The sequence below is a fragment of the Strix aluco genome, chromosome 24 (assembly GCF_031877795.1).
Source record: "Strix aluco isolate bStrAlu1 chromosome 24, bStrAlu1.hap1, whole genome shotgun sequence".
NCBI lineage: Eukaryota > Metazoa > Chordata > Aves > Strigiformes > Strigidae > Strix > Strix aluco.
In genome coordinates, this window is record NC_133954.1 from 9,214,495 (window position 1) to 9,240,321 (window position 25,827).

General features: G+C 54.6%; 3 protein-coding genes across 10 annotated transcripts in view; 1 reads left to right on the forward strand and 2 right to left on the reverse strand.

Moving 5' to 3' along the window:
- Positions 1 to 7,217, reverse strand: part of IKZF3 (IKAROS family zinc finger 3) — a 40,228-nt gene extending 33,011 nt beyond the window's left edge. For 4 of the 8 annotated variants that reach the window (XM_074849614.1, XM_074849622.1, XM_074849619.1 and 1 more), the window contains exon 1: positions 830 to 908. In XM_074849614.1, coding sequence (XP_074705715.1) covers positions 830 to 881 — 52 coding nt within the window. In that variant the 5' untranslated portion in view covers positions 882 to 908. Of the gene's footprint in view, positions 1 to 829; positions 926 to 1,248; positions 1,291 to 3,257; positions 3,315 to 5,930; positions 5,994 to 6,392; positions 6,502 to 7,168 lie in introns of those variants that run through there. The other 4 variants (XM_074849617.1, XM_074849616.1, XM_074849615.1 and 1 more) reach the window with 4 other exon arrangements.
- Positions 7,218 to 8,545: 1,328 nt separating this feature from the next.
- Positions 8,546 to 14,702, forward strand: ZPBP2 (zona pellucida binding protein 2). Its single transcript, XM_074849626.1, has 8 exons — positions 8,546 to 8,615; positions 9,369 to 9,449; positions 9,982 to 10,107; positions 10,660 to 10,821; positions 11,706 to 11,924; positions 13,055 to 13,140; positions 13,732 to 13,909; positions 14,403 to 14,702. Exons 1-8 carry the CDS (start codon positions 8,546 to 8,548, stop codon positions 14,498 to 14,500), a joined length of 1,020 nt encoding a protein of 339 aa, XP_074705727.1. The 3' UTR covers positions 14,501 to 14,702.
- Positions 14,703 to 20,473: 5,771 nt separating this feature from the next.
- On the reverse strand, positions 20,474 to 25,095 carry LRRC3C (leucine rich repeat containing 3C). Its single transcript, XM_074849387.1, has 2 exons — positions 25,016 to 25,095; positions 20,474 to 23,279 (listed from the first exon to the last, which is right to left on the reverse strand). The coding sequence occupies exon 2, from the start codon at positions 23,199 to 23,201 to the stop codon at positions 22,416 to 22,418; it is 786 nt and encodes a 261-aa protein (XP_074705488.1). The 5' UTR covers positions 23,202 to 23,279; positions 25,016 to 25,095; the 3' UTR covers positions 20,474 to 22,415.
- Positions 25,096 to 25,827: the final 732 nt, after the last annotated feature.

The window sequence follows — 25,827 nt, forward strand, 5'->3', positions numbered from 1 at the left end:
CCAGGATTAAGGAAAAAGGGTGCCTGCTGGGTGGGGGGAGCGGTGTGGCTGGGAAACTGCAGCAGCTCTGCCTTCCCCTGGGTTGCCAGGAGGTCTTGAAATGAAGAATTAGAGCCCCTACGCGGCAGCTTCAAGTCAGATCATTCTGCATATATTCCTGTAGAACTCTACTGGTTTAGAAACCACCGTATTCCCCAGGCTGTCACTCCCCTCGGGATGCACACGCTGCTCTGGCTGACTGGGCAAACGGCATCAGCACGAGCTTCTGCATACGGGGCTCCGGGCAACCCCCCAAGAGCCAGGCCCTGTCCCGAGCACCCCCGAACCGCGGTGCCAGGGCACGGTGCCCGAGCAGCCCTGCCTGAGCCACGCGGTGGCCTGGCGGGGCCGGTACGGCCAGTCCCCAGCTGCCCCTCTGCTTAACGTTGAGATGGTCTCTGCGTACTTATTTACATTTTGTTGAGCCTAACGGGTTCCTGTCCGTGATGGGCTGCTGGGCAGTACAACCCTTCTGAAGAGATAAGAACAACGACACACCATATAACGTTTCTTTTCTGTTGAGAAATATCCCACTTTCAAGCCTCCAACATCCGCCCATCAGTACCTGGTTTATGATATTAGTCTCAAGCAGCTTCTTACAGCCTTAGCAGTTTCTTAACATTTAACCTCAGGTCTCTTTCCCAAGTAAAGTGCTTTAAGCCAGATCCCTCACTGTGTCACGTAAGTGTGCCAGAAGGAGAGGTCTAGGAAGCTTCCATCCCAATTCTGTACAAATAAGACCTTATTTCTACCTAACGTTCAGAAAAGCACAACGTGGGAAATCACTTACAGAACACGTTAGTCTTCCCAAGCTTCAAAGGGATCCACTGACTAGGGTGCATGGAAGGGAGAGGCTTGGCTGGTGTGTGTTGCAGCTGACGCACGATGTTCATTTACAAAGCAGAAGTAAAATTCATGTGCTTTTGAAACCAATCCTTGGCCATCCTGTGTTCTAAGCCAATAGCCAAAGGGAGCAAAAATATTCAAATCGCTTGCTAAAAAAGTGCTATGGCATTTTAACACATAACTGTATGAATACTTTATCCTGGTATTTGACCTGTTAATAGAAGCAACAAAACAGCCTACCTGTATTTTAACCCCCCTAAAATGGATGTTTTTCAAATAAATGATAACAGTAACACCCTTCTACCATCAATACAGCTGTAGCCAGCAGAATGGGAGGAACGTCTTGAATTATTATCATCTCACCTGTTTGCCTCCAAAGTGAAAACCAGAACATTGCCTTTTTACTGCCAGCTGCAGTTTTCAACCCAACAGCCCTGCGAAGGGGACATCTTTTTAAATCCCATATGCTCTTAGTCCTCCTTCTAGCACAGCATATGGAGCAGACCCAGCTTGTTTCCTTGTCTTTGTGACGTCTTAAGAAGCACAAGCAGGCCAAAATAAAACACACAGCAACCTTGGTCCCTACCCTGTGGGCTGACCCCCACAGCCTTATCCCCAAAGGCTCGCAGCGGAGCCAGTGCCTGTGCTATGCACAGCAGCCAACCTCTCTCACCCCAGCCCGTTTTTCACCCTCAACCCGCACTGTACTATTAAAGAGAGAAAGCCTATCTCATTTCCCCACTGAACGGCCACTTTCAGTATTTACAGTCTCAGTGGCTTTCTGAAGAAGGTACCTGCCCCACACAAACTCTTTGCAGGGTCTCTAACACTTTGCTGCTCTTAAGTGCCATGTAATAACACGGGCACTTGAAGTGCACATGTCACGTTGGGAAGAAATCCTGATCAGCAGTGTGTAACTAAGGATAACATTTTTCTCGTATCGTAGCACAAAACCTTCTAAAAGCAGCAGAATATCTTCCAGTAATTCAGCATGGTCATCCCAGTACAGCAAATGGAAATGACAACATGAGGTCAGTTGTTGTGAACTTTGCACAAAACAAACCAGTCGTGAAGAGACACAACCCAGTAAAGATTGTGGATTTTGGCTTCCTAGACCCAGGTCTCAAGCACCTCCTCGTACCAGTGCCTGTCCTCCGGCCAGTGACCGTACTGAGCCTCCTCACACTGAGCACAGAAAATCGAGGACAGAAGTGTCACCCCTTTGTCCCCAGTGGCAAACTTCCCATTGACTCCAGTGGAACCACGATTTTCCCAAGAGCCACGGAAACAGACACTGGCAGTTACTGTATCCAGAGATAACACGGTATAACACCTCCACATTAACTCCATCCCCAACATAACGAGCTCGGGCACATTAACCGATCCTCCTAATCCCCACATAGGGAACTAAAACCTGAAGGATTATCTGCACGTTAACTTTAAGCGTACAAGAAATAGGAACACAAACAAGAAGCTTCTTAAATAATCTCACTTGTAATGGCAGAAACTTGCTCATTTTCTAAGCAGAGACTATACCGACATACCTAAAGAACTTTCTTCTCCCACAAAAGACACTCGGTGGACCCGACTTGATCCATGAAATGAGGCTGCATTTTTAAATGCCTAACCGCCACCAGACCCATTCTTTCAAAACTTTAGTTACGTCTCTCAAGCAGTGATAGTCTCGATTCAGTCAGATTCTGTGAGAGTAATTATTTAAACACATTTAAAAAGCCTTTAGCAAAGGAGAATATGCTTTTAAAATAGACAACTGCATCTAACTTAACCAAAAACCTCAAGTCATTGAGACGCAGCAGAATCTAAGCTCAAGCCCCTAAACCGACGAGTTAAGAATAGCCACCTCTGAGATAACCAACCAAGTGATGCTTTGCAATGCTCCTCGGCCAGGCTTGTTAACAGCACCGGTAATTCTGTTTTTCTCCAAAAGCGAGTTATGCTGTAGCCCAAGATTAACTCACAACTCGGTTTTTGCTGGCTCTGAAAGTTACACGCAGGTTTTACAAGCGAAGAGAAACCAGCACGCGCTGTAATTCGTTAAAACCCGGAGTACGAGCAGTAGGTAAAGCGGGCTCTAAACCCCAACTGCATCCTACGTGTGGAGGTGCTGCTGAAATTCAATAGCGAGGGGGGAAAAAGCCCCGTTCGTTTCCTGTTTAATTGCAACACGCGAGGAGAGCTCTCCTCCAGAGCCCGCAATCTCCTCGCTTCAGAAAAAGCTGAAGGAGCCGCTTGGAAGTAAAACGGGAGGCGGAGCACGGTGCGAGCGGGGTCTGCGGGGTGGGCCGGGCACCGGCAGTGCCGTCTCCCCCCCCCCTTCCCCGGCCCGGGGACAGAGCGGGGTCGTTTCTCACCTTCCATGCTCCGGCGGCGGCTCCCGGCTCCACCTGCCCGCCCGGGCTCGGGGACTGTCGGCGCAGGTCGCCCGCCTCGCCCTCCCGCCCGCCCCATCGCCACATCCGGCCCGGCCCGGCGGCGCTGGGCGGGCGGCGAGCGGCGCCGGGCGGCGGCGAGCGGAGCCGACCCGCTGCTAGCCCCCCGGCCCGGCGACCTGCCCGCCGGGGAGCTCGCCACCGATGCTGAGCGATGGCTACTCGGCGGGGACAGCGGTGGCCCCCGCGGGAGGGGAGGCGGCGGGGCTGGGGGTGGCTGAGGGCACAGCGGGTGTTTTGGGGGGGCTGAGGGAGGCCCCGGCTGCTGTGGCAGGACACATGGCATCGGGGTGGGAAGAGCATCCCCAGAGCCGGCGGGTGACACAGGCCGAGCACCGGGAGCCCAGGGGCGATGGCCAGGGCCCGGCCGGCTGGAGGGCAGCGGGGAGGGCAGCGAACCCCGGGGAGGCAGAGCCGGGAGCCCCCCGATCCCACAGCACACACCAAGGGGCAAAGCAAACCCCCAGAAACCCAGCGCTTTAGAGAAAACGTCCCTCTGGACTTAGAACCTGAGGAAGGTTTGGGTTGGAAGGACCTTGAAGATCATCCAGTTTCAACTCCTCACCACGGGCTGAATCCCTTATTCAGCACAACTGCCTGGTCTCCATCCCCACACACAGAAAGAAGGTCTCAGGGCAGAGTCTGAATATCACAGAACCGCAGCACGGTTTGGGTTGGAAGGGACCTTAAAGATCATCCAGTCCCACCCCCCTGCCACGGGCAGGGACACCTTCCACTAGCCCAGGTTGCCCAAAGCCCCGTCCAACCTGGCCTTGACCCCTCCCAGGGAGGGGGCAGCCACAGCTCCTCTGGGCACGGGAGAGAAGCTCTTTCCCCACCATCAGCGGCGGCTCCACAGGTAAAGCAGCCGTGGCAGGTCCCTTAGGCAGGGATACGGTCAGGAACGGGACCGTGGGGAGCAGCTCCAGGGGAAAGAAACCAACCTAAGGGGAGTAACCCCACCCTGCGGGCTCAGACAGGCTCCCACGTTCAAGGCCAAGGCGGGCGGGTGATGAGGACACCCGTCCCCCGCCGCCCACCGCATCTCGAGCCAGCTCAATGGTTCCCCCCGTGTCCCCCCCCGTGTCCCCTGGAAGCCGTTTGCCAGCCCCGTCTGCAATAGGGTCACCAGCAAGATCCGGGTCCGTAACCCGCCGTGGACGGTCAGTCAGAACGACCAGCGGGCATTTTAGGGAGCCCTTCATCTTTAAAGCCCGCAGCAAGCGCTAACACCCAAAATAGCGTAAAAAAGCTTGCGACAGCTTGGGCTAGGTCACTCAAGGGACAACAGCTATTCATACGGAGAGTTTAGCAGGGTGACTCGGAGCTATTTTGCGTTGGCAGACTTCTGACTCATTTTATTTTAGACTGCAGAGCCGAGTAGCCCAAGCCTTTATTAGAACTGGTGTGGCAATTGTGCTCTGTGGTGCCCACGCACGGGAAAGAGTAACTTTTCTACATAATTTCTTTTGTGTGCAGTTTGTCCGGGCTCTGTTTACACATCATGTGAACATGGTAAGGCAGCCTCAACTGTTAAACAAATGCTGCTTTCTTTGCATTATTTGTTAACAAATCGCACTTCTCGGACCGTACATTAAATGGCTGAGATAAAATAATACTTAAGTTAGCTGTTTTCCTTAATATTAACATAAATAGCATTGCTATTTAGAAGAAAATCAAGTTATGAAATTGTTTAATAAATTAAATATAAATTTCAAAGCACTCAGAGAATTGTTAAATAATGATTTTTGTACATCTAGTACAGACTTTGGAAAGGAGGCTCTCAGGGCTTGGAGAGGGCTTTGAGCAGCCTGACCTCGTGCAGGATGTCCCTGCCCACGGCAGGGGGGTGGCACCAGATGACCTTTGCAGGTCCCTTCCGACCCAAACCCTTCTATGATTCATGAGGAAGCGTGAGCTCTGCCAGATCAACGCAGTCTTGACTTTATGTGCAAGCTAAGCACTAGTCATGGCATTTTGCTTCACCCAAAACCCAGAACTATTTACCAAGAAAAGGCCTAAAAAGGTAATAGCTGGCCTAGATCTCAGATCAGCACAGAACATCTGTACCTGCAGGATGATGTTCAGAAGATACAGAACAGTCAGTACCCGGCACACTTTGACATCAACACAGTCCGTGTTTGCAGCTTCGAACTGTGATGAGCCAGAGCGACAAAAACAACAACCCAAGATGCTGATCATCGTCAGCATGACGAGGGCAGGTGCCCTTCTGGACCCTTGGGGTTAGTGCTGCACCTGTTTATTACAGTTTTATACTTACTTCATCACATTGTGCTTTGGCTTTGGGTTGGGGTTTTTAGGCCCTGCAACTCAGCTGTATTTTAAAACTGAGAAATGAATGTTTTGGGGTAAGAAGACTGACTGAGGCTTAATGCATTTTTGTTTTCCACAAAGGGGTCCGGAAATCCGAAATAATACTCATGCGACCTGTGAATTTACAAGTTAATCAAGTGGCAAATGAAACTGTGATCTGACCCGATCACTTGGACATAAAACCAAAGGCAGCGAGTACGAATTACCATGGCTCAGGTGTGCGATAACAAGACAACATGGAAACATGATTCACCTACTTACTTTCTGTGTTGTGTCAACGACTGCTTCTGAAATTGATGCTTTTCCATCACTTGGAAAAAGAGTCTGGAAATACAATGTCAAAAACAAAAGGTATCTGGGATAATCAAGCCTAATTCTCTGTTATTCCAGACAATCTGTGTTCCCCTTCCAGAACCATTTAATAATTAGGAAGGCTTCTCGCCCCTATGAACTTTACGGAAGCCCTGGAACCTGCTGTGTGATGATCAGAAACCTCTTTCTGTTTTCCATCCCAGGATTATTCACGGGCATCTCTTACTGCCAGATTTGTTCTAATTTAAATCTTTACTTTCCCTCACACTTACCATCAGATACAATCATGTCTTCTCTCTGCTTTTATTTCAAGGGCAGAAATCAAAAGAACTTGCGTTTTCCAGCCTATAAAAAATGCCACTATGTTCATCGTGGCCCTCCTTTGCGTTGTCCCTGCTTTAGATCACCCACCTTGAAGATCAGAGACAAAACTTGTGTTCTGCATCCCAGGTAGCATCTCTCCAGAGCCTTGCACAGCTCATTCACGTGACCCTCTGCTGAAAATCTCTCTACGTATTTCCTAGAATAAAATATTTGCCTTTATAATATCTACTCACACCATGCCCAAGTTTACAATAGATTTTTTTCCTCTTCTATCACTTCTTACTGAGCTTCTAGCTCTTAGCAAAAATACCTAGTAATTCATAAACACATGACTTCACGCTTTGTCCTGTTAAATCCTCTTCCCACCATTACCCTGTTCTTAAGGATAACCAGCTTTTATTTTTTCTCTCCTGAACTTACAAATCTGTCATGACAATTTATCAGTCTGTGACTTAGAAATATTATAGACTTGAAAAGGAATGAGTCATCTGACTCAAAACACAGACCAGGAGCCTAAGTTTATAAAGATTCAAAACTGCAGACAAAACTTTATAGTCAAGATACTGTTTTGTAATAATTAACAAGCTGGGGACTGATGGGTTGTGTAGGACAGTTACATGGCAATAGGCTATAAACATCCTTAGGAGCAGAGGATGTTCAGACTGAAATATGACTAGTTTATAGCAGACACGTTAAAAACTGAATCATTTTGCCTATACGGCATAAGCGTGAAATGTTAACTTTGAGTAAAACTGAAAACTTTCAACACATGGGAACGCTGGATCTTTTGAGGTGGTCCTAATTATGAATTGTTCAGCAGCTCAAGGAAATTAAAAATGAAAACCCTGACATAGTTTTTATACCTTAACCAACCACTTGAGAGTTATCTTGGTCTAAGGCAGAAGAACGTGTGGCAGCTTCCCTGCAAAGAGAGAGAAGTGAAATAGTGAGGCTGTGCACACATTCAGTAGAGCAATGAGTTTTGCAAGACATGAAATGAGAGGGACACTACTTCAAAATGCCACCAGGCTTGAGTAAAAGTATTTTCCATCAATAATTTGATACCTTCTTTTTCACACTTACTTTTTTGGTATGTTTTATTAAAGAAAACTCATAACTTAAGTGCTTTTTTTACATGGAAGCATTGAATTAAAACTTTTACAGCTGTCTACAAAAATAACTATCATTCCTGTGTTGGCTGGTTCCATATTTGTTATGCAAATACTATCACTGTTATCATTTTTGGACACTGGCATGGTCCGAGGCTGAACGATAAATATGATTTAGCAAATTACCAAAGGCTTGGCCACAGTTCCTGAGCTTGAGTCTCTCATGAGTGTGGTCAAATGCAAGTACCCTCCTCTCTCCCTGTTCAGCTGTTTCCTGAGCATTTTTAAAACACTCACTCTAGAAACAAAATATTTCTACTTTTAAGAGTTTAAAAGTTGTAAGCCAGTCTTCCAAAACACGTAACTGACTTAAAAACCACTGAGTACTTGAACAAATAACGTGGCATTCGGATTTATTTTTGAGCCAACAGGATATGCCCAGCTCTTATTTTCAGTCTTTCTCACAGCAAGTGGCAGGAATGGGTTTTTTTGTTTTTAAGCTGAAAGTACCTGTCCCATAATGACTTGCTCCAGAAACCTGCAGCTGAAGAACACCGTGATGTGCAAACGCTTGCAGTTACCTCGGCGCAGGAGCCACCAGGCCGGCCGGCCCCGCGGTTCAGCGCACCCAGACCACAGCCCGAGCCCGAGCCCATTCCCTCCTCCCCCCGGAGTTTCCTATCCTTGCCCACGCAGCTGGAAACGCCACCTTAGAGTCAAAAATAAATTTCACTACGCGCTGTGGAAGAGCGACGTGGTAGTTTCTCAAGCACGGGGCTGAGGCGCGACAGCGCAGGAACCCCGGGGAGCGGGGCCAGCCTCCACTAGCCAAGCGGCCCGCAGGCCTTGCAGGCCTCTGAAGACAAAAAAACAAAACCATTTTTTTTTAAAAGCGCGGGGTGTGGGCGAGGAAGAAACGAGGCGGCCGAGCGAGGAGCTGGCGACCCCCCCTCCTGCCCGCCGCGCTGCGGTGGGGCCGGGAGAGGCCGCCCGCCCCCGCCTGAGGGGAGGAAAGGGCGGGAAGCGGCGGGCGGGAAGCGCCGGGCGGGCCGGGCCGTTGGTGCCCCCCCGCCCCGGGAGGGCGGTTGGCGGCCGTTGGCGCGGGGGAGGCGGGGAGGGCGGCGCGGCGGCATGGCCGGGGGCGGCGGGAGGGCCCCGGGGCCCCTCCTGGGGCTGGTGGCGGCGGTGGCGGCGGGCCTGGGCGCCCCGGCTGGAGGTAGGGAGGGAGCGAGCGGCAGGGCCGCGGCCGGGGGTGCCCTCCCGAGACACGGGCTCCTCGGAGGGCGGCGGCGGGGCTCGGGCCGCCGAGGGACGGGGCGCTGGGCAGCTCTGCCCGGGGCGCGGCCCGTCGGCCTTGGCGGGACCTTCCTTCGGCGGGTGACGATAAAGCCCCGCTGGGTGGGAGGGTGTGGAGCCCAGCAGCACCCTTGAGCCGCCTCCGGGACAGCGGCGGCCAGGCAGCGCTCCCCAGTCTGCCGCCACGGCCTGACAATGTCAGCACAAATGCTCCTGATTTTCACATCTCCTGGGGGCTCTCATAACAGGAACCCTCGTGCTTAGACATCTGCCCACTCTTTCCCAAAAGGCAAAGGCTCACAGATGCTTGAAGACTCGATACCCTCCCACGGTCACCATGTTGTCCCCATCCTGCTTGTCCTTGGGGTGACTGTGAAGAGCCTAAGCTTTCTAGTTAGATTTTATAACTATTTGATTGGCTTTTTGTAAAGGGAAAGGCTCAGCTAGTTTGGAACCTGGTATATCAAGACAGATTTGCAACATGGCACTAAAGCAACAAAAACTGGCAAGTCAGCAACAAGTGGGAGCCCTTTTTTTAAGAAAAGGGTGTGGGGAGGAAGAAAAGGCAAGAGACACAAACTCTCTAGAACAAAATTAATAGTTAACAATCACACAATTAGATTTCTCTCTGTAATATTCTAAGTCCTTTTCCCTACAGTGAGAGCTCTACCTCAGGAAAAGCAACTTTCTACTGATTTAATTGAAAAGAATGATGTTTATGGTGACACCAGGCATGAAGGTAAACTTGTCTTTTATCTATCTATCTATCTATCTAGGTCTTACTGGACTTTTAAAACGGAGTTTGAAGCACAGTGATCATTAGGTAGACACCTCTACACAGGCAAGTGACACAACCAGGCTTGGCTAAACACGGTGCTGGAGACTCCAGGATACGATCCTGATGGCATACAGAAACATGGGGGGTGGGTTTAGAAATCCATTTGTCCCATGGTGCTCGCACTTCTGAAAATTTAACGTCTAAATGAGGATCCTACTCATCAACAGGCTCAAAATCTGGTGCTTTTTGTGACCCTGCAACGTGGTTTGTGTGGGACTCGAGCACCTCCTACGCACAGTCAGCACCAACCACGCTGTGGACAGTTCCATGATATTAATAAGAGCAAATGGAGATAAAAATATTAACCTCGCACTTTTCACGTCCAAACATGAGAAATAAACTTTGCATTCAATATATTTTTGTAATTAGTATTTTGGTGATTTCATTCAATATGAGCATTTCACGTCATTTACCTTACTCTCTTGTATTGCAGTTAATGTGTATGTTAAGGTGTTTACAAATAGCCCATTTCTAGTATGTATGGATCTGGCTCGTTCTCAAGAAGAAGTAATAGATCCCAAGTATTTGTGGATTGGTCCAGATGGAAGAAATTTAGAAGGTCAGTCGCTTTACTCAGACTACAGAGGATTTCCACTCTGCCTGCCTTAGCTGTTCTTCCCCCACTCACTAACAGAATAAGCTTTTTACAGCACTTTTTCCCAAACTTCGAAACAGCCTCTGCCTCAGGGTGGGGGGGAGGCAATCAGGAAAATATGCTGAGATAGAGAAATAGTTTCTGTTTTCTATTTACAAGGGGAAAAGTCAACCACAAATGGCTAAGTAGATTACTGCACATATTTTCCTTGTTTCTGCTGATGCCACCCTGCAATAGGATGGTGGGTCCATATAGTCACTTGGTCCTTTGTCAAGTTTTTCCGCAAGCTCTGACATTAGACTATGTTTCTCTTCTCCCTCTAAAATTTTCAAATGCTTGAGATAGAAGGAAACTTGCAATAAGTCCTAAAGGTCATCAATTTTAGATTGTTTCAGACTGACATGAATCAGTGTCATTATGTACAAGAGCAAGATCTCACCCTCAAATGTTCTAAATGAGCAGAGCATCAGAAACTGAACATTTCCAGTAATCAAGTATTTCCTGTTTCTATTCTAGGGCAAATGTATGTGAATCTTACAGAAACAGGAAAGCTGATGGTGATGGGTTTTAAGGAGTCTATGTCTGGAGCCTACACTTGCACTCTTTCTCACAAAATCATAGAAACTATGACACAAGAAGAAAGAGAAGTGGTTGAGGCGTATAAATTCATGGTATATGGTAAGATTGCTAACTTGCTAGTAAGGTAATGTGCGTAGCCTTGGCAGCTTGGTGGGTTTGTGAAGTGCATGTTTGTTGCAAGGCTTGATTAAAAAAAATAGTTCACATCTTATGCCAGAATAGAAAATAATTTTTTTCTGTTTATACAAACACACCTCCCCTCTCCCAGTTTTGGAAAAAGCTTTAAATAACCTCTACCAAGAATATATGGCCACTCAAAGGATAAAATAATCTCTGCCCTCAGTAAGAACGAAGTGAAGTACAACGATTCCAGTGACATCCAAGATCTGAAAAGGAAGCTCACGTCTGAGCGCAGCGTCCCGCGAGAACACCCAGCCGCACCTAACGCTGGTGCAGGAGGAGCCCCCTGCCCCGATGGCTCGAGCTGCACACTCGAGCCTTCTTCCACCCCTTGTAACCACCGTTCACCGGTGCCACCTCCCCACCCACAAAATAACATTCCAAAAATGCGTGAGAAACACTGACTTGTAAAATTTAAAAAAACATTCGCTCCTACACCGCAATTGCCCAGAATGTTTTTGCATAATCCCAGCCCCTTTCAGTTACACAACTCTGTAGACGTACTAGTTCTGTTATTGCACTACTTTCCCCCTTTTTTGTTTTATATTTGGGAGCAGAGCCTTGTAACATAAGCACATGAATTCCCGCACGTTTAAAACTAAAATGTATCTTACTATTTACGTCAGCTCTGGCAAGGACAAATTTGTCCTGTTACGGTTAATGAGTAAGCTTTATTTATTTGTTTACTTTTGAATAAGAGCCCGTATTTCAGATCCAAAGTACACTGATACAGGCGATAAGGTTCTGTATAAGATTCAATCTGCGCTTGCACCGCAGAACTCTCACAAACTGTTTTCTTAAAGCATACAGGGAAGCTGACCACGCGTATCAGGTATCTGTTCGCTATACTACAAAGGAATGCGAGCTACCAGCTAACAGCCAGTTCTTTGAGGAACTAAAGAAAATCGTAAATAACATCATCTCTGACCTGACGTGTCACATCATAGAGTCGTCCTACAAATGCCATTCCTTCAAGAGACCAAAACAAGGCCTCGGGCACGAACTATTTGTTAGTTTTCAAGGTAACAGATTTCCGTGTTTGTTTGGGAGGGATCATTTATTTTTATAAACAACCTGAAAGTGCTATAAACAACATCTGAAATACACTGAAGTCGAGTGCAATACCTGCAGAAGTTGTTTCCCTGCTTTCTTTCGGAGTCCCTGTATTTTTTCTTACTAGCCCACAGATGGAGCTAAAATGCAGTTTATAGGTTGAATTTGTAGTATTGTACTTACAACCTTAGCGAGGAACGTTACTCTTCAAGGTGTGCAGTTGGAAAGGATTGTTGGGAGATAGCTGATAAGATGCCATGATTTTTTCACTAATGTAATTGTAAAAGGAAAATGGTCGTATATTTTTTTCATTATTTGCTTTTTGAAACAAGTCTATGACCTCTGTGGTGTCGCTTGATTCTAAGAAACTGCACAGAGTTAAAAGCAGAAGCCCCACAGTTCCCTTATGGTAAGACTGCTGTGGCCATATCGCCTTGCAGAACAGGTTAAATCAGCCCTGATGGCTGCCCTAATCTCACTGAGGAAGTTATTCCATCATGCTTTGCCCACATTCTCTCCTGTATCTGTTCTTGTCCTGTGCCAAGAGGGACCATCCAAGAGGTTATGGAACAGCTTTGTGGCCATTTCCCCCTCAGTAAAGTCAAGAAACATTCAGAACAGACTGAGGACCCAAAAGTTTCAAGTTTACATAAAACTTTAGCCCTTTCTGGAATGCATTCTTCCTGTCAGCATATTTTCCCCCCCATTATTTTGTTGGCTGACCTCTGACACTTACTAGAACAAAGCAATTTAAGGAACTGGACAAAACCCACCAGGACCGAATCTGTTTTTCCCCCCGTTCTCAGTCACTCATTTTTCAACATTCAAATGCACCCAACAAAAAAAACTGTTTCAAAACATGATCACGACTGCAGAAGGTGAAAGAAAAAAGAAAATCACAATTCTTCACAAATTAGAGGCAAAATTAAGAGAGTACGATAGGAGGAAGTGAGCACCGTAAGATGCTAAAAGCAGCGATGGGTTTTATTTGTTGATGTTTTCAGAAATGAACCTGAAGACACCAGCTTGAGGGATTTGAGTTCACTGTAATATATTCTTCAACACACGTACATGTCTCCTTTTTTTCCCCCACCCACAGTCAATCCTTTTGCACCAGGATGGGTAGAAGTTTGCCACCAGGTTCCTTACGATTGTGAAGACGCGACAAACACGCGAGTTCAAGAGGTTCTGTGTCAGCCACCCTTGTGTCTTCCCCGCGTAACTAACACAAAGCTCTGCCTTAGCATCTGCAGGCTCCACTGGTGGTAATCCAGCTTCACCCAGGTTTTATGGGATTAGTATCATTGTAAATGACAATGCACACATTTCAAATAATTCAGCTCAGGATGGAAAACTGGTTTTAAAAGACAAATTGATCCAGTTTTAAAAAAAATCAGGCTCATTTATATTTACTTCTTAGAATAAAGAATGATAAACATTAGTATTTATATTAGTATACTGAACTTCCAATTCTCTAATCTAAATATTTGATTGACGATTTGGTAAATGAAATACAATTTAAAGTGAATCTACTGTAGCTGGTCTCTGAGATCTGTTGTCCCTGGCTTCTGGTTGTTGATAAACGCTGCCAGCCTGCGAGCGGGGCCTGGTCCCCGGCGCCTGCAGCGGAGGAAGATTCCTGGTGAAGGTGACAGGCCAGGGGGGGCAGAAGTCAGGACTACGAATAAGTATATTAAATATATGAAATACTGATATTTTTAAACCAAGAAAAAACAACTGACTATTTCTTATCCTTCCAACGTTTCTGAATTTTAGGCAAAAGATCGAATTGGAGAGTTTTTCAACAAGCAGGCGTATGTTTTGAAGCACGAGTTTCAAACTGTTCCTACCATACACTACGTGGACAACAGTTTCTCAGCCACTCACATTGACAGCTGTCGACCCGGTTTTGGGAAAAATGATCTCACCCACAAAAACTGTGCCAGTTGCTGCGGTAAATTCAAAATATATTGATTTAAATAGAGCTTATTAGCTCTGATCACGGGTTTCTCTGAAGGGTATTTGGTAAATATCAGTGTCAAAAGCAATGGTATTTCCATTCATCTTTTGGAAGGACATTCACATCGTAGATTTAAAAAAAAAACAACGTTTGTGGGTGTAACTGTATTTCCAAACAGAGCAAGTGGAAGCAGTGAAGTGGGTTTTTGTCTTCCAGGTCACTGGTGAGTGACTATGCTCAGGATATAGAGCGAATAAGAAACAGTCACCTTAACGGTAGCGCTGCTAGAAAGCGCCCCGCTGTTCTAAAAGATCTTTTGCCTCAGCACCCGCTGCCCGTCCGGGGCTTCGGGTGTTTAGCCAGGGGCAGGCTGGGCGAGTGGGGGAGGACGAGAGCTCACCCGCAGCGTGGGGAGGGCGCGTGGTGCTGCCCGACGTGGGCCGAGCCAGAGGGCAGCTGCCTGAAACGCCAACTGTTCCCTTCGCAGTGGTTTGTGATCCTGGAACTTACAGTCCTAACAACGCCGTGACCTGCCAGATTTGTACAAGGCCTCGAGTCAAAAAGTACGGCGCGAGATCTTGCTAATAAACTGATGACAGAAACTGGAAAACCGAAGAGCAGCTGTCAAAGCGTTACTGGGTTTGTGATGTTCTTTCCGTTTTTAGCTGCCAGTTCTGGAATCCTACATTCATTTTCGAACAATCACAAAACATCATCACTCGTGCACCCCAGATTTTCTGTATTCAGGGACCACTTAGACCGTAAAAATGATGCATAAAATGAAGCGTTCACGCAAGGTGAAGTAACTCAATGAAAAAAAAAAAGGAAGTTTGTCACGTGGCTGTTAGTGCAAAGAGGCTGTGTCTTGGTGGTGACACCAGACAGGCCACAGCTTTGTGCTGCAGTTTGCTCAGAGAATGTAAAGGAGCCACAAACAACTCAGGAAAGGCGGCAGATAGCTGTGGTGGAACTCTGCCACAACGACACACCAGAACCTTTACCAGCAATTTCTAGCAGATATTAATAGAAGCATTGAATCTTTGTGATTTAAAAACTCTAAATGCCCTTCCCTTTGTTTTGCCCCGTTTCTGTCCCAAGTGTTCCAGCCTGCCCTGTGCAATGTTGTACCACGCACTCGTTAACGGACACCGACCCGCTCAGGGCTTTCCCCGCTGCTCCGCCAGCGGGAGCTCTGCCGACGAGCAGACCCCAGCAGAGGGGAGAGGGAAATCGGGTCTCCGAGACAAGAGAGAGGGTTAATAAATAATTCTGCAGCCCAGCAGTCAGGAGAATTATGGACCCGGCTTTTACGGATCTCTTCTTGTCCGCTGCTCCCCAGAAGGAAGCGGGTACGTCCCGGGGGAAGCGCAGCGGCTGCGGAGCCTCCTCCGCCTGCTCCTTCAGCTGCATCCCGTCCTCGTGGCAGAGCTCTGCTGGCCCCAGGTGCAGGACTGTGCGAGCAGATGATCCTCTTACACCAGCTGCAAATTCCCACCAAGTTCACCGGATGAGTAACAAGTCAGGACACAAATTGCCAAAGCACTGAGATAATGGGAAAGTTTTCTTCCCAGAAGAGACTTACTCCCATCAGCTTTTGAGGAGTAGCTGCTGGATCTGCAGCAGTTGAGCATTTTGCTCACAAAACACTATTAGCAAAGATTATTTTACTACATTCCAGAGCTTCCCGACTCACCCTGACTTCTCTGCAACCCCGTAAGGTGCCGAGCGCGGGCTGTGCGAGCCCCCCAGAGCAGGCAGCCTGCCGCAGCCTTCCGAGCCCGCGGTGGAGCTCCCGGGACACGGGCTTTTACAAGGTGTCTCGAAGCTTTGTAATAAACTGTTCCCTGCCGGGAGCTGCCGCCTTCCAGCCTCCAGCGAGCCCTCGCCCTCCTTCCCCTCGTGAAGCGCAGCCGGCCGCCGCCGCCGCCCCTTCCGAAGCCACTTGTGTGACGGCGGTGGGACCCCTGCCCGCCGCCCCAGCACACAGCCATGCCGCTCTTTTTTGCGCTATGTAGGGCTAAAATCAGGCAAAAGAGCCCCTCCCGCCCACTAACCGCAACTTCTTCTGGCATCTAGAAATCCCTTGGTGGGTATTCATGCAAAAATCGACCAGGTTCAACCCAGTTTAACTTATCCATTTTGACAGGAACACAGCAGGAGATGGTGCGGGCACAGACCACGCTCCGAGCTTTTCAGAATCATTACTTATTAAATACTGACGAATAAAGTGCACTGTAACGAGCATTTAAACTGCCTGTAGGCTGATTATCTCAGCTGCCAACTGGACACCGTGTGCACGGCTCAGGCTTATACAGATTAAGCAGACGGGCTCAGCGATTGCTGCCCGCGTCTCTTGGCCTATTTCACAACAGAGGAATGCCACATGCATAAATGATTATGGGGAAAAAAAAGCAGTAAGTAGGTACTAAGTGCAAGCGAGTCACAAATGAACACTTACTCCCTCCTCCTTCTAAAAACCTGGGGGTATAGGAAGCTCTTACAGTGCCTCAGCTCTTTCAGTGGCCGCCTTAAAACTAGAAAAATAGGTCAAATATTTCAGTATTGCACTACAGAGGAGCTCGTGTCATTAATTCTGTGGAGACTTTCATGAAAAACTGACGCAAAATGGCTTCACTCTGACCTTTCCTGCGTGGACGTCCTCTCCATCCCGCCGGAGCTCCCGGCCTTCGCTCCCTGGGAGAGCCCCGAGCGCGGCTGAATCTGTTATTTATGACACACTGGCAGCTCCCTCCCTTTCCCGAGCTGCTGAGTCGCTGTCACACTTCAGCTTTTACAAATCGCTGCAATCAGCCCTCACTTCGCCTCACCTTTACTTTTTACGATCGCTCTCTACCTCCCCCAGCTGCAATAGCTCAGGAGGAATTGCCAGAGCCTTCCTCGCCGCTCTAAATCCCCTTTTTTTTTGGCTCCGCTCTGTCTTTACACACTTTCCTCTTGGAAACGGGGGCTGTAGCTGATGGGCGCAGCGGGGGAGCCCCTGGTTCTGCTGGGGGGCTCAGCCCTTTACAGCTCTGCTTTAGCCTGCCCCGACCACGCGGCTCTAATCTCACTTTCTGTGAAGGACAACTACAGCACCTCAAGAGTCGTGACGAATTCTTGCAAATAATAAATTTAGAACTTAAAACTTCCTGTCCCCGTCTGCGCGCAGGCCTCCGGGAACGGCCCTTCCCACAGGCTGCGTCCCAGCAGCACACGAGCACTTTTAAACATCCACGAATGACAAAAATAATCTGCAGCAGCCCATTGTTATAACATCAGAGCTGCCTTTTCCCAGCCTGGAACAAACCACTTGAGAAACACTTAACAAACACGTGTTAAAGCACTCGGGGCAGAGCTGCCGACGGTGACACGGGGAAGTCGGCTCCTCGCTCCCCGCAGCATCTCTGCTGGCCCATGAGTGAGCTCGTCCTCTAAATGGATGCCGAGGGGTGTTGACCAGCTCATGGGGCTGCCCGAGACGCCGGCGTGACGCTGCAGCTCGCTTCGACGCGCCGGAGAACGTCGCCCAGCCCAGGATGGGCACATCCCGGCAGCTCATCACACCCGGGTGCGGCCCCCGCTAATCCACCCCCCCGGAATCCCCCTGGGCAGCCGGGCCAAGAGCCGCTTGGGTGGGAAGTGACTTGAAAACAAGGCCTGGCCAAGAGTCGAGGGCGTCATTTCTGTCCCCAAGGGCCCCCAGGTGACACTGGGTGGCACAGGGACACCCCAGCGTGTGGCTGTGCGCTCGGGGGCGGGAGGGCTGAAGCCTCGTGCTCGAAGGGCGAAACCCATTTACCTACAGCACCTGCAGCCAATTCCTCGAGGGGACTGAGCGTTTGTATAAAATTACGCGTATTTCCAAGTGCTCTGCTGAACTGGAAATGGGGGGGAAAAAAGAAACAAGGAGCTTGTGCTGCTTTCTGGCACCTAAATCCTGGCCTGGAGCAAGGCTGGGGGGGGGCAGAGCCGCAGCGCCGGCCCGGGGAGGGATCCCACGGGATGGACACGAGCCCCCCCAGCCCGCGGATGCCGACGGCCCCGTGTCTCCCACCAAGGCAGGAAAAGGGCCTGGGAAGACGACGTTTTCCTCGGAGGGGAGAAGCTTTCCAGGTCCCCCTCTTTTATTACCAGGCACAACCTCGTCTTAAATAAAACGATCCCGCTGCCCAGCAATGCCCAGCTTGCACGAGGGATGGGGGAGAAAATTAACGGTGAGTCAGGAGGGGAGCGTGTGGCCGGCTGAACCCCCCACACGGGAAGAGCTGCTGTGATTTTGAGCTCTGCTCCGGTTTCCTATCCGCTGAAATTAAATTTCCTCTTGCCCAAGTCCAGTGACCACATTTTCTGCGCAGCACCGATCCTGTAACAGGCAACATCATCGGATTAATGAGTCCTTTGCAGGCAGTGAATAAGTGTGATTCATTATTGGCAGCAATGCCACTGCAAATGGATTTTTTGTGGTGAAAATAAATAAATAAGGCTACATAACTGAAGGGCCGTTGATGAAGTGTAGACCAGCTTTAATCACAGTGTAATTGCTGCCATCAGTTCTAATTATTTATAAATATTTTTATAATTGTGGAAATTAAACAATTAGACATCCTTCCTTCCCTCTTCCAAATCTAATCAGTTAAAAGGTCAGGATGCAGTCTGGGGCCACAACTGCTGAACACGCTTCGTTCGCAGCCTGAGAAAAATATTGCTTTGCCTTTCTCCTAAAGCTCAACACCCCTGCAAAAGCAAACGCTCGCCCCCGGCGCGGAGCAGAGCCGCCGGCACCGCTGCTGCAGGGACGGACCCGCAGCCAGGCGCCCGCCGACTTCAATAAATAATCGAATATCCAGCGGAGCCGGGGGCCCCCGCAGCAGCGCTCGGTCCCTGGGCTCCCGGGGGCAGAAGAGGCGTCACCGCCATGAGGACCCGATCCTTAACTCTCACCCAGGGACAGGTTTTGCTCCAGCCCGGAGGGGAAGCACGGCGCTCCCCGGGCCGACCTGTTAATTACTGCCCCGCACGGGCGGGCAAAGCACCTGGGAAATTCATTGCAGAGATTCACCGGCACGCTGGAACGCTACAGAAGGAGGTCACGCTGCTAATTCTGCCGTTGCTGATCCCAGCAGATAAATCTACAGTACATCAGGAAATGAATTACCCAGAAATGCAGTATTAACATGGATTATTATATTTCCTCGCTTAAGGAAAAGTGTTGACTTTAGCACTGAGTCCCCCGCACCCACCGAGGCCGAGCGCCGGCTCCCAGCTCCCCGCAGGAACTTGCCCACCGCAACTCGCTGCTGGAGAGTAAAGAGCGAGAGGAGAAAAATCCCTCCTGGGACGAGCCCTGCGAGGCGCTGGCAGGCTGCCGGCCCCAGGCCCCCTTCTGCCCTCAGCCAGACCCCCCCGGGCCCCCTCTGGCACCCCGGCTCGGCCGCAGGCACCTCCTGGAAATATTCCCTTAATGCCAATTTTCTGCTCTTCCCCATTCCCTGCAGCACCCGATGAAATATCCAGTGTTATTAACAGCATAAATCCAATGCGATTCACTCCGCCCCAGACCAAGTTATCTTCCTGAAGCTTATTGCTGATTTTTACGAGGTTTCTTATATGTTTTATTCTCCCGTACATCCACGCGGGCCAGCGGCTGTTCCACAACCAGCCGTCCTCCCTCGCAGCGGAACCCACCTCCTTTCCCCTGCGCTCGTTAGTGCGGGCAGTAACGAGCCCCATGGTTTCCGAGTAACTCCCGGAGCGGGGCTGGCCCCTGGGGGCTCGGTGTTACCCAGCCCCATGGGGGGACACCGGCAGGACCCCCCCGGGGGAGCCACAGCCCCACCAAGGGGGTGGCAGCCGGGGCCGCCCACCCAGCTGCATCCCCCGGCCCTCCCCTGCTGCTCCCAGGGCCGCGGGAGGAGGGTCCCCGGGGAGCGAAGCGGGGTGGGGGGCAGCAGCCATCTGCTCGGGGTCTGCGGGCTGTCACGGCCGCGTCTGGAGATGCTCAAGTGACAAACGAGGTTCGTGTCCCGCGAGCGGGAGCTGTCGCCGCGCGTTAAGTCCCAGGTTTCACCCTCTGCGGCACTGTGCACCGCGCAGGGAGAGGTGCCAGCGAACCAGCGCGGGGCCACCGCGGATGCCACGGCCCTCGTGGGGACGGGGGACGACCGGCGGCATCGAGAAGGGCTTGTCCCCGCTGGGCATCGTGGTCCCTGCCCGTGAGCCACGCGACGCCCGGGTCAGGGTGGGTGGGGACGGGGCGGGAGGCGGAGCAGGGCCCCGTGCCAGTGAGCGGAGCCGCGCCGCGGGGTGTTCATTTATTGAAGGCGAAGGCTGGGTTACCGGCGGCACCGGGTATCGCGTTTCGGAAAGCGCCAGCCGGGAGCACCCGGCAGAGCCGGACGCGGCTCTGGGAAGCCATTGGGCCAGCAGGTGCCCTTTGTCCTTCCTTTGTGGCCAGGGTGTCACCGGGGCGTCCCTGGCATGGGGGGAGGCCACCCGCCTCGGCCCAAAGCCCGGTGCCCGCCGCGGATGGACACACACCAGCACACGCCGCACGCGGGCTCCAAAGTAAAACCCAACTTTATTGTCGTATAAAGTAAGAACGTAGAAGGTCCCTTAAACAAAACACGTATTGGGTGAAACGGTCCCGGGTGTCCCCACACGCCGCGGGCGCGAGAGCGGCTGCCCGGGGGTGCCCGTGGGGGAGCAGCACCCGGGGCCGCGGTGCAGCCGCTGCCGGTGGCTTGGTCCGGTCCCCCCCAGCCCCTTTTCTCTGCAGCCGGTTGTAGGGGGGCTGGGGGGGAGCTGCCGTGGGGCCCCGGGGTGGAGCTGGGGCTGAGGCGCTTGTGCATCGCAGAGCCCCCACTCTGCGCTGGGGAATAGGCACTTGTGGACGGGCGCGGGCGCCGCGCTCCCACCGGCACCGGGGCGCGGGAGGACGGGCAGCAGCCGGGGCCTGGAGCCCTGCCTGCGCCGAGCCGCGCTGCCCGCACGGGGGGCTGAGGCCGGACCCGGCAATAAGCCCCCGCTGCGCCGGGGCAGCCGGAGCCAGGTCTGGCCCGGTACAGAGGATGTTCAAGCAGCTTTGGTTGGTGCTCTTGGTGAATTAAGGCAATTTAGCTTCAGTTGGTTTTTAAAAAAGGGCAAAACCAGCAAAACCAGCTCCCTCAGGGGCCAGACGCTGGGCTGGAAGAGTCTGGCTTTGCTCTGGCTTTGCTCCGAGTCGCCGCTTGGACCCTGCACGCCCAAAGGTGGGCCCCGACCCCCACCCACGCCGGCCCCCGGCCTCGCCTCTGCCTACCGACACCAGGAACCTGCAGCCCAATACTGGAAGGGTCAAGAAGGGACATTGGGGCATTTTAGGGGAGATTCAGGCTCCTACCAGCAGCGTGGGAGCGGGGAGAGGGCGGAGGAGCCGCGGCAGCTCCCTCCATCGCCGCCTCCCCTCACAGTGACCGGTCGGCAGCTTGTGAGTCCTTGAGCGAGAGGTGGGAGCTCTGTGCCAGCGGCAGGTGGGAGGGGGCGGGTGGGGGGGGGCTCCCCGGCTGCAAACACCCACCCGCGCGGTCCCTGGGGAGCAGCGAGGGGAAACCTGCTCCCCCCGACATCCTGGCGGGGCTGGACCCCCGGTTCCCCTCTGCCAGCACCCGCGGCTCTTGGCTCAGCCCCGGGGGGGCTCATTTCCCATTTGTTTCTTATTCCCCATTTGGTTCCCACAGGAACGGTGCGCTCCGAGGGGGGAGGGGGTGACCCCCTGCCACCCCATCTCCAAGCAGGGCCCCCCCCACCACACCCCTCACTCCACCTGGCCTGGGGGTGCCAGGGGCTGAGAGGGGAGATGGGGCAGCACCATCCGGCACGATAGCTGGAGCGCAGCACCCCCAGACCTGCCTCCTGCCTTTCCCAACCGACACGTCCCCACCTCCCCAGTCACCGAGCTGCACTCACAAGCCCGTGACCCCCCCGCCCAGGGCCAGCGACCCGGCAGGGCACTGGCCTTGCTACCGTACCGCTCCTCCCCGGGGCCCAGCGCTGCCCGTCCAGGCAGGGAGCCAGGCCCAGGCTGCCCCGCGCTGCTGGGAACATCCCTGGGGCAGCCGAGGGTAAGCTGGGGAGGGATTAAACCGCTGATTTCGTTAATGCCCCACGGGATCTCTGCAAAGGAAATATCAAAATTTTAAATGAAGTCTGAACGTCCGGGTCGGTCAGAGCAATGGCCGCGTGCCGGGGGGATGCCGGGGGTCTCTCCGGTCCTTCGCCACGTGGAGGCAGCAGGTGGGCTCGTGGCCGATAACCGCCCCCGGCCGCAGCCGCTTCGGCCCTCGCTGCGCCAGAGCCAGGCGCGGGCCCCGCTGCCAGCCGCCGCCTCCCCGAGGAGAACAGAACAAATCCACCACTATTTCTGTGCGATGACGACGCCGGCGGCTCGTGACAGCTCCCACAGCCCGCGGAGCAGCCGACCCCCAGCGCCGCGGGTCCCCGTGTCCTGCGGGACGCCGGCGCCTCACACCACGGTGCTGATGGTGGACGACTCCTCCGACCTCCGCTGTTTGCTGGGCAGCGACTTGAGATATTCCAGGTGCCGCCGAGCGTCCTCCTGGTTCTGCCGCACGTAGTAGACCAGGTAGGAGATCACCATGGCGAACCAGCCGAACATGGTGACCAGCATGGCGATGTCCGTGGTCTTTTTGTACACGTTGCAGAAGTCCGTGTCGGCGATGACCTGCAGGAAAGCTTTGCCAACGTGCTCCTCCTGCGCGGAGGATTCGCACACGATGCCGCCCGAGGAGCCGGCCGCCAGGTCCACCGTGCGGATCAGCTCCTGCAGCCGACAGTCGCACATCCAGGGGTTGTCGGAGAGGTTGACCTTGGCCTTGAGGTTGCTAAAAGTGTCTTTGCTGAGCGACACCAGCCTGTTGGAAGACAAGTCCAGAGAGTGCAGGTGGTCTGTCAGGCCCCGGAAAGCCCCGCTCTCGACGCCGGCGATGGCGTTGTGGGACAGATCCAGCTCCAGGAGGAGCGGCAGGTCCCGGAAGGCGTCACGGGGCAGGAAGGGGATTCGGTTGGAGTCCAGGTAGAGCTTGTTGGTGTCGTTGGGAATGTCTCTGGGGACCTCAGTGAGCTGAGCGTTGCTGCAGCGGAAGGTCTTCAGCCCCTCCTCTTCCGAGGGGTAGCAGCCCTTGGGGAAGGCGGCGGCCGAGCGGAGGCAGGAGGCCAGGAGGAGGAGGAGGCTCTGCAGGAGCAGCCACATGGTCACCGAGCGGAGGAGGACCCGCTCTGCCACGGGCATGGTGCCGCGCCGCCTTAGTCACACGGCCACCGGCCCGGCAGCTCTCACCCGCGGTGCTTTCGGCTGGACTCGGCGCATCTGAGACGGAGACAGTAAGGGGACAGCGTCAGGGCGGGGGTACCGAGAGGCAGAACCGCCGCTGCGCCGGCAGCGAGCGTCGTTGGCCTGCCCCGGACAGGGAGTGGGACGGGGCCAGGGCTAGCCGGCACGGCGCACACATCCCCCCCGGCCCCCGCCATCCCTGGCCTCGCTCAGGGCAGGATCAGGCCCCGAGGGGCCGAGCGGCGGCACGTCTCCCGCGTGCCGGCAGCTGGGCTGTAACAAACGGAGACAGCTCGGGCTGAGCCAGAGGCGGGGGTGAGCTCCCGCCCCGCCAAGGTCACGGGCGGTTTGATCGCTCGCTCGCAGGCGGCCGATACATCCTGCGGCGGCGGCCGGCGGGACGCGGTGGCAAGCGAGCCCTGGCTGCGGGCGAGCAGGAGCTGCCTGCGGCCCCCGGGGAAGGCGGTGGAGAACGTGTGAGGGCAGAGGGCAGAGCAGGTTCCCGCTCCCCGGCTCCGCTCTCCGGCAGCACCCGGGGCACACGCAGACACATGCCGGGTTTTCCCCTTTCCAGGGGACCGTGGGCACCGCTGTCCCCTGCCCGGTGCCACCCTGGCCACGGGGTCGGGCTGCCCACACCACCCTGTCACCATGGGCCTCATCCAGCCCTTTATTCCGGAGGGGAAAAACGTCAGCAGGAAAGAAACAAAAACAGAAAAAGGAAATTCACAGGAGCTGAGCGTGTAGCGAGTTCCCAGGGTGGCGGCAGCAGATAAGGGCCACGTCCGAGCCCTGCGAGCGCGCTGCCCGGCCTTCCCCGCCGTGGGACCCACCACGGCCAGGGCCCCCAGCCCATCCCCAGCGGGGCCGCGGCGGCAGAGCCATCGAGGCAGGACGCGGGCGCTCTCCCACCATCCCAGGATTAAAGATGTCAGCGTAAAAGAGCACCCCAGGGCACCCCGTGACACCCCGTCGGGAAAAGCGGCGGCGAGCCCCGTGCTGAGCCGCCCCAGCACCCGCTGGTCCTGCCACCCCCCCCGCTCCCCGGGGCACCCTGATGCCAGCAAACCCACTCCTGGGTGCTGACCGGGGGTCCCCAGCGAGGGGCACCGTAACGCAGCCCAGCTGCACTGAGCACCCCAAGGTCGCGCCTGTGCGGAGCCCAGCCCTGCGCTGCCGGGGTCCCCCCGGGCCCCCCGCCAGGGCTCAGAGCAGCCAAAGGGCACCAGGAACCGCGGGGAGGGGGGGACACCGGCCCCCCAAGTCTGCCAGAAGTAACTTGGGGCAAATGCTGCCCCTCGGGGTCACCCCCCTGCTGCCCCGGGCACGGCGGGAAAACCAGTGGGAGCCGGTGACCCGGGCCGGGGGGTGCGTCCTCCACAGGACGTGGGGACCCCCATGGCGGGCTCGGGTGGTCCCTGGCCACGGTGCTCCGGACGAGGACGGGCGCAATCAGCCCCCCCCGCCCCCGCCACAACGCCGGGGTCCCCCGCCCACAGCAGGGCACGGGGGGTCCCCAGCCCGGCCCCGGGGCAGAACCGGCGGGGCTGTGCGGCCACCGGGACCCGCCGTGTGCCCGGCACAACCGGGGATGCCCGGGGTTCCCCCCGGTACCGGGGGCGTTGCGGGCGAGGGAAGCCCCGGTGCTTCCCCGGGGGAAGCTCAGCTCGGCGCGGCGCTGCCGGGGAGAGCCCCCCACCCTCCAGCCCTGCCCGCTCCGGGGGGCGCGGGGGGGGGGAAAGCGGGGCGGGGGGGTCCCGGTGCGGACTCACCTGCCGTGCGCAGCCCCGCGGCGGCGGAGCGGCCCCGCGCCCCGGGCCGGAGCGGCCGCGCCCCGCGCAGCGCGGCGGGCCCGGAGCCGGCGGCGGCGGCGGTGGCGGGGCCGGTGGGCGGGATCCTCCGACCGGGCCTCCCCGGGGCTCCCCGCCCCCGGCCCGCCCCGCCCGGGGGGGCCGTACAGCGCCGAGCACCCCCCGGGCTCCGCACCCGGGTCCTTTCCAGCTCCCCCCCCCCAACTCCCCGCCTCACGGGGAGAGGCTCTGCCCCGGGTCCCCAGCCCGGGGTGGGGGGGACGGGACCGGGGGACCTGGCGAGGCGCTGCCGGGACCCCCGAGCCCGGGGCAGCCGCTGCCAGCGGTTCCCGGGGAGCCCCCCCGCCCCGCCGCGTCCCCCCCAAACCCTAGGGGGTGGGAGCCCCCCCGCCCCCCTCGGGGCGCTGGGGGCTGTGCACCCCCCGGCTCCACCCCCGCCGCCCCCCAGGGCCCCCCCCCCGCCCCCTCCCCAGCCCCTCGGGGACAGCAGAACCCCCAACCCCCCCGACGGCGGGGTCAAGGTGCCCCCCCCCGTCCCCGCCCGCAGCCTCCCGGCACCGGCATCGCTTACTCGGGGAAACCCGAGCCGCGGCGGGCAGCGGTGCGGGCAGGAGCCCTGCCTGGCCCGCCGGGGCGACAGGGGGGGCGGAGGGGGCTCCCCAGCCCAGCCCCGAGCTGCTCGAGGGGGGTTCGCTGGGCTGGGCAGGGGCTCGGCGCTGCGCGGGGCCCCGCCGCTCCCGGGACACCGGCGGGGCCGGCTCAGGACCATGGAG

What these genes read in the sequence shown, in the direction of transcription:
- ZPBP2 (XM_074849626.1), top strand. Translation starts at nt 8,546, where the DNA reads ATGGCCGGGGGCGGCGGGAGGGCCCCGGGGCCCCTCCTGGGGCTGGTG. An exon ending in TGGTGACACCAGGCATGAAG is followed by an intron (nt 9,450 to 9,981) that starts GTAAACTTGTCT and finishes CTTGTATTGCAG; the next exon opens with TTAATGTGTATGTTAAGGTG. An exon ending in CAAACACGCGAGTTCAAGAG is followed by an intron (nt 13,141 to 13,731) that starts GTTCTGTGTCAG and finishes TCTGAATTTTAG; the next exon opens with GCAAAAGATCGAATTGGAGA.
- LRRC3C (XM_074849387.1), bottom strand. Translation starts at nt 23,201, where the DNA reads ATGCCCGTGGCAGAGCGGGTCCTCCTCCGCTCGGTGACCATGTGGCTG.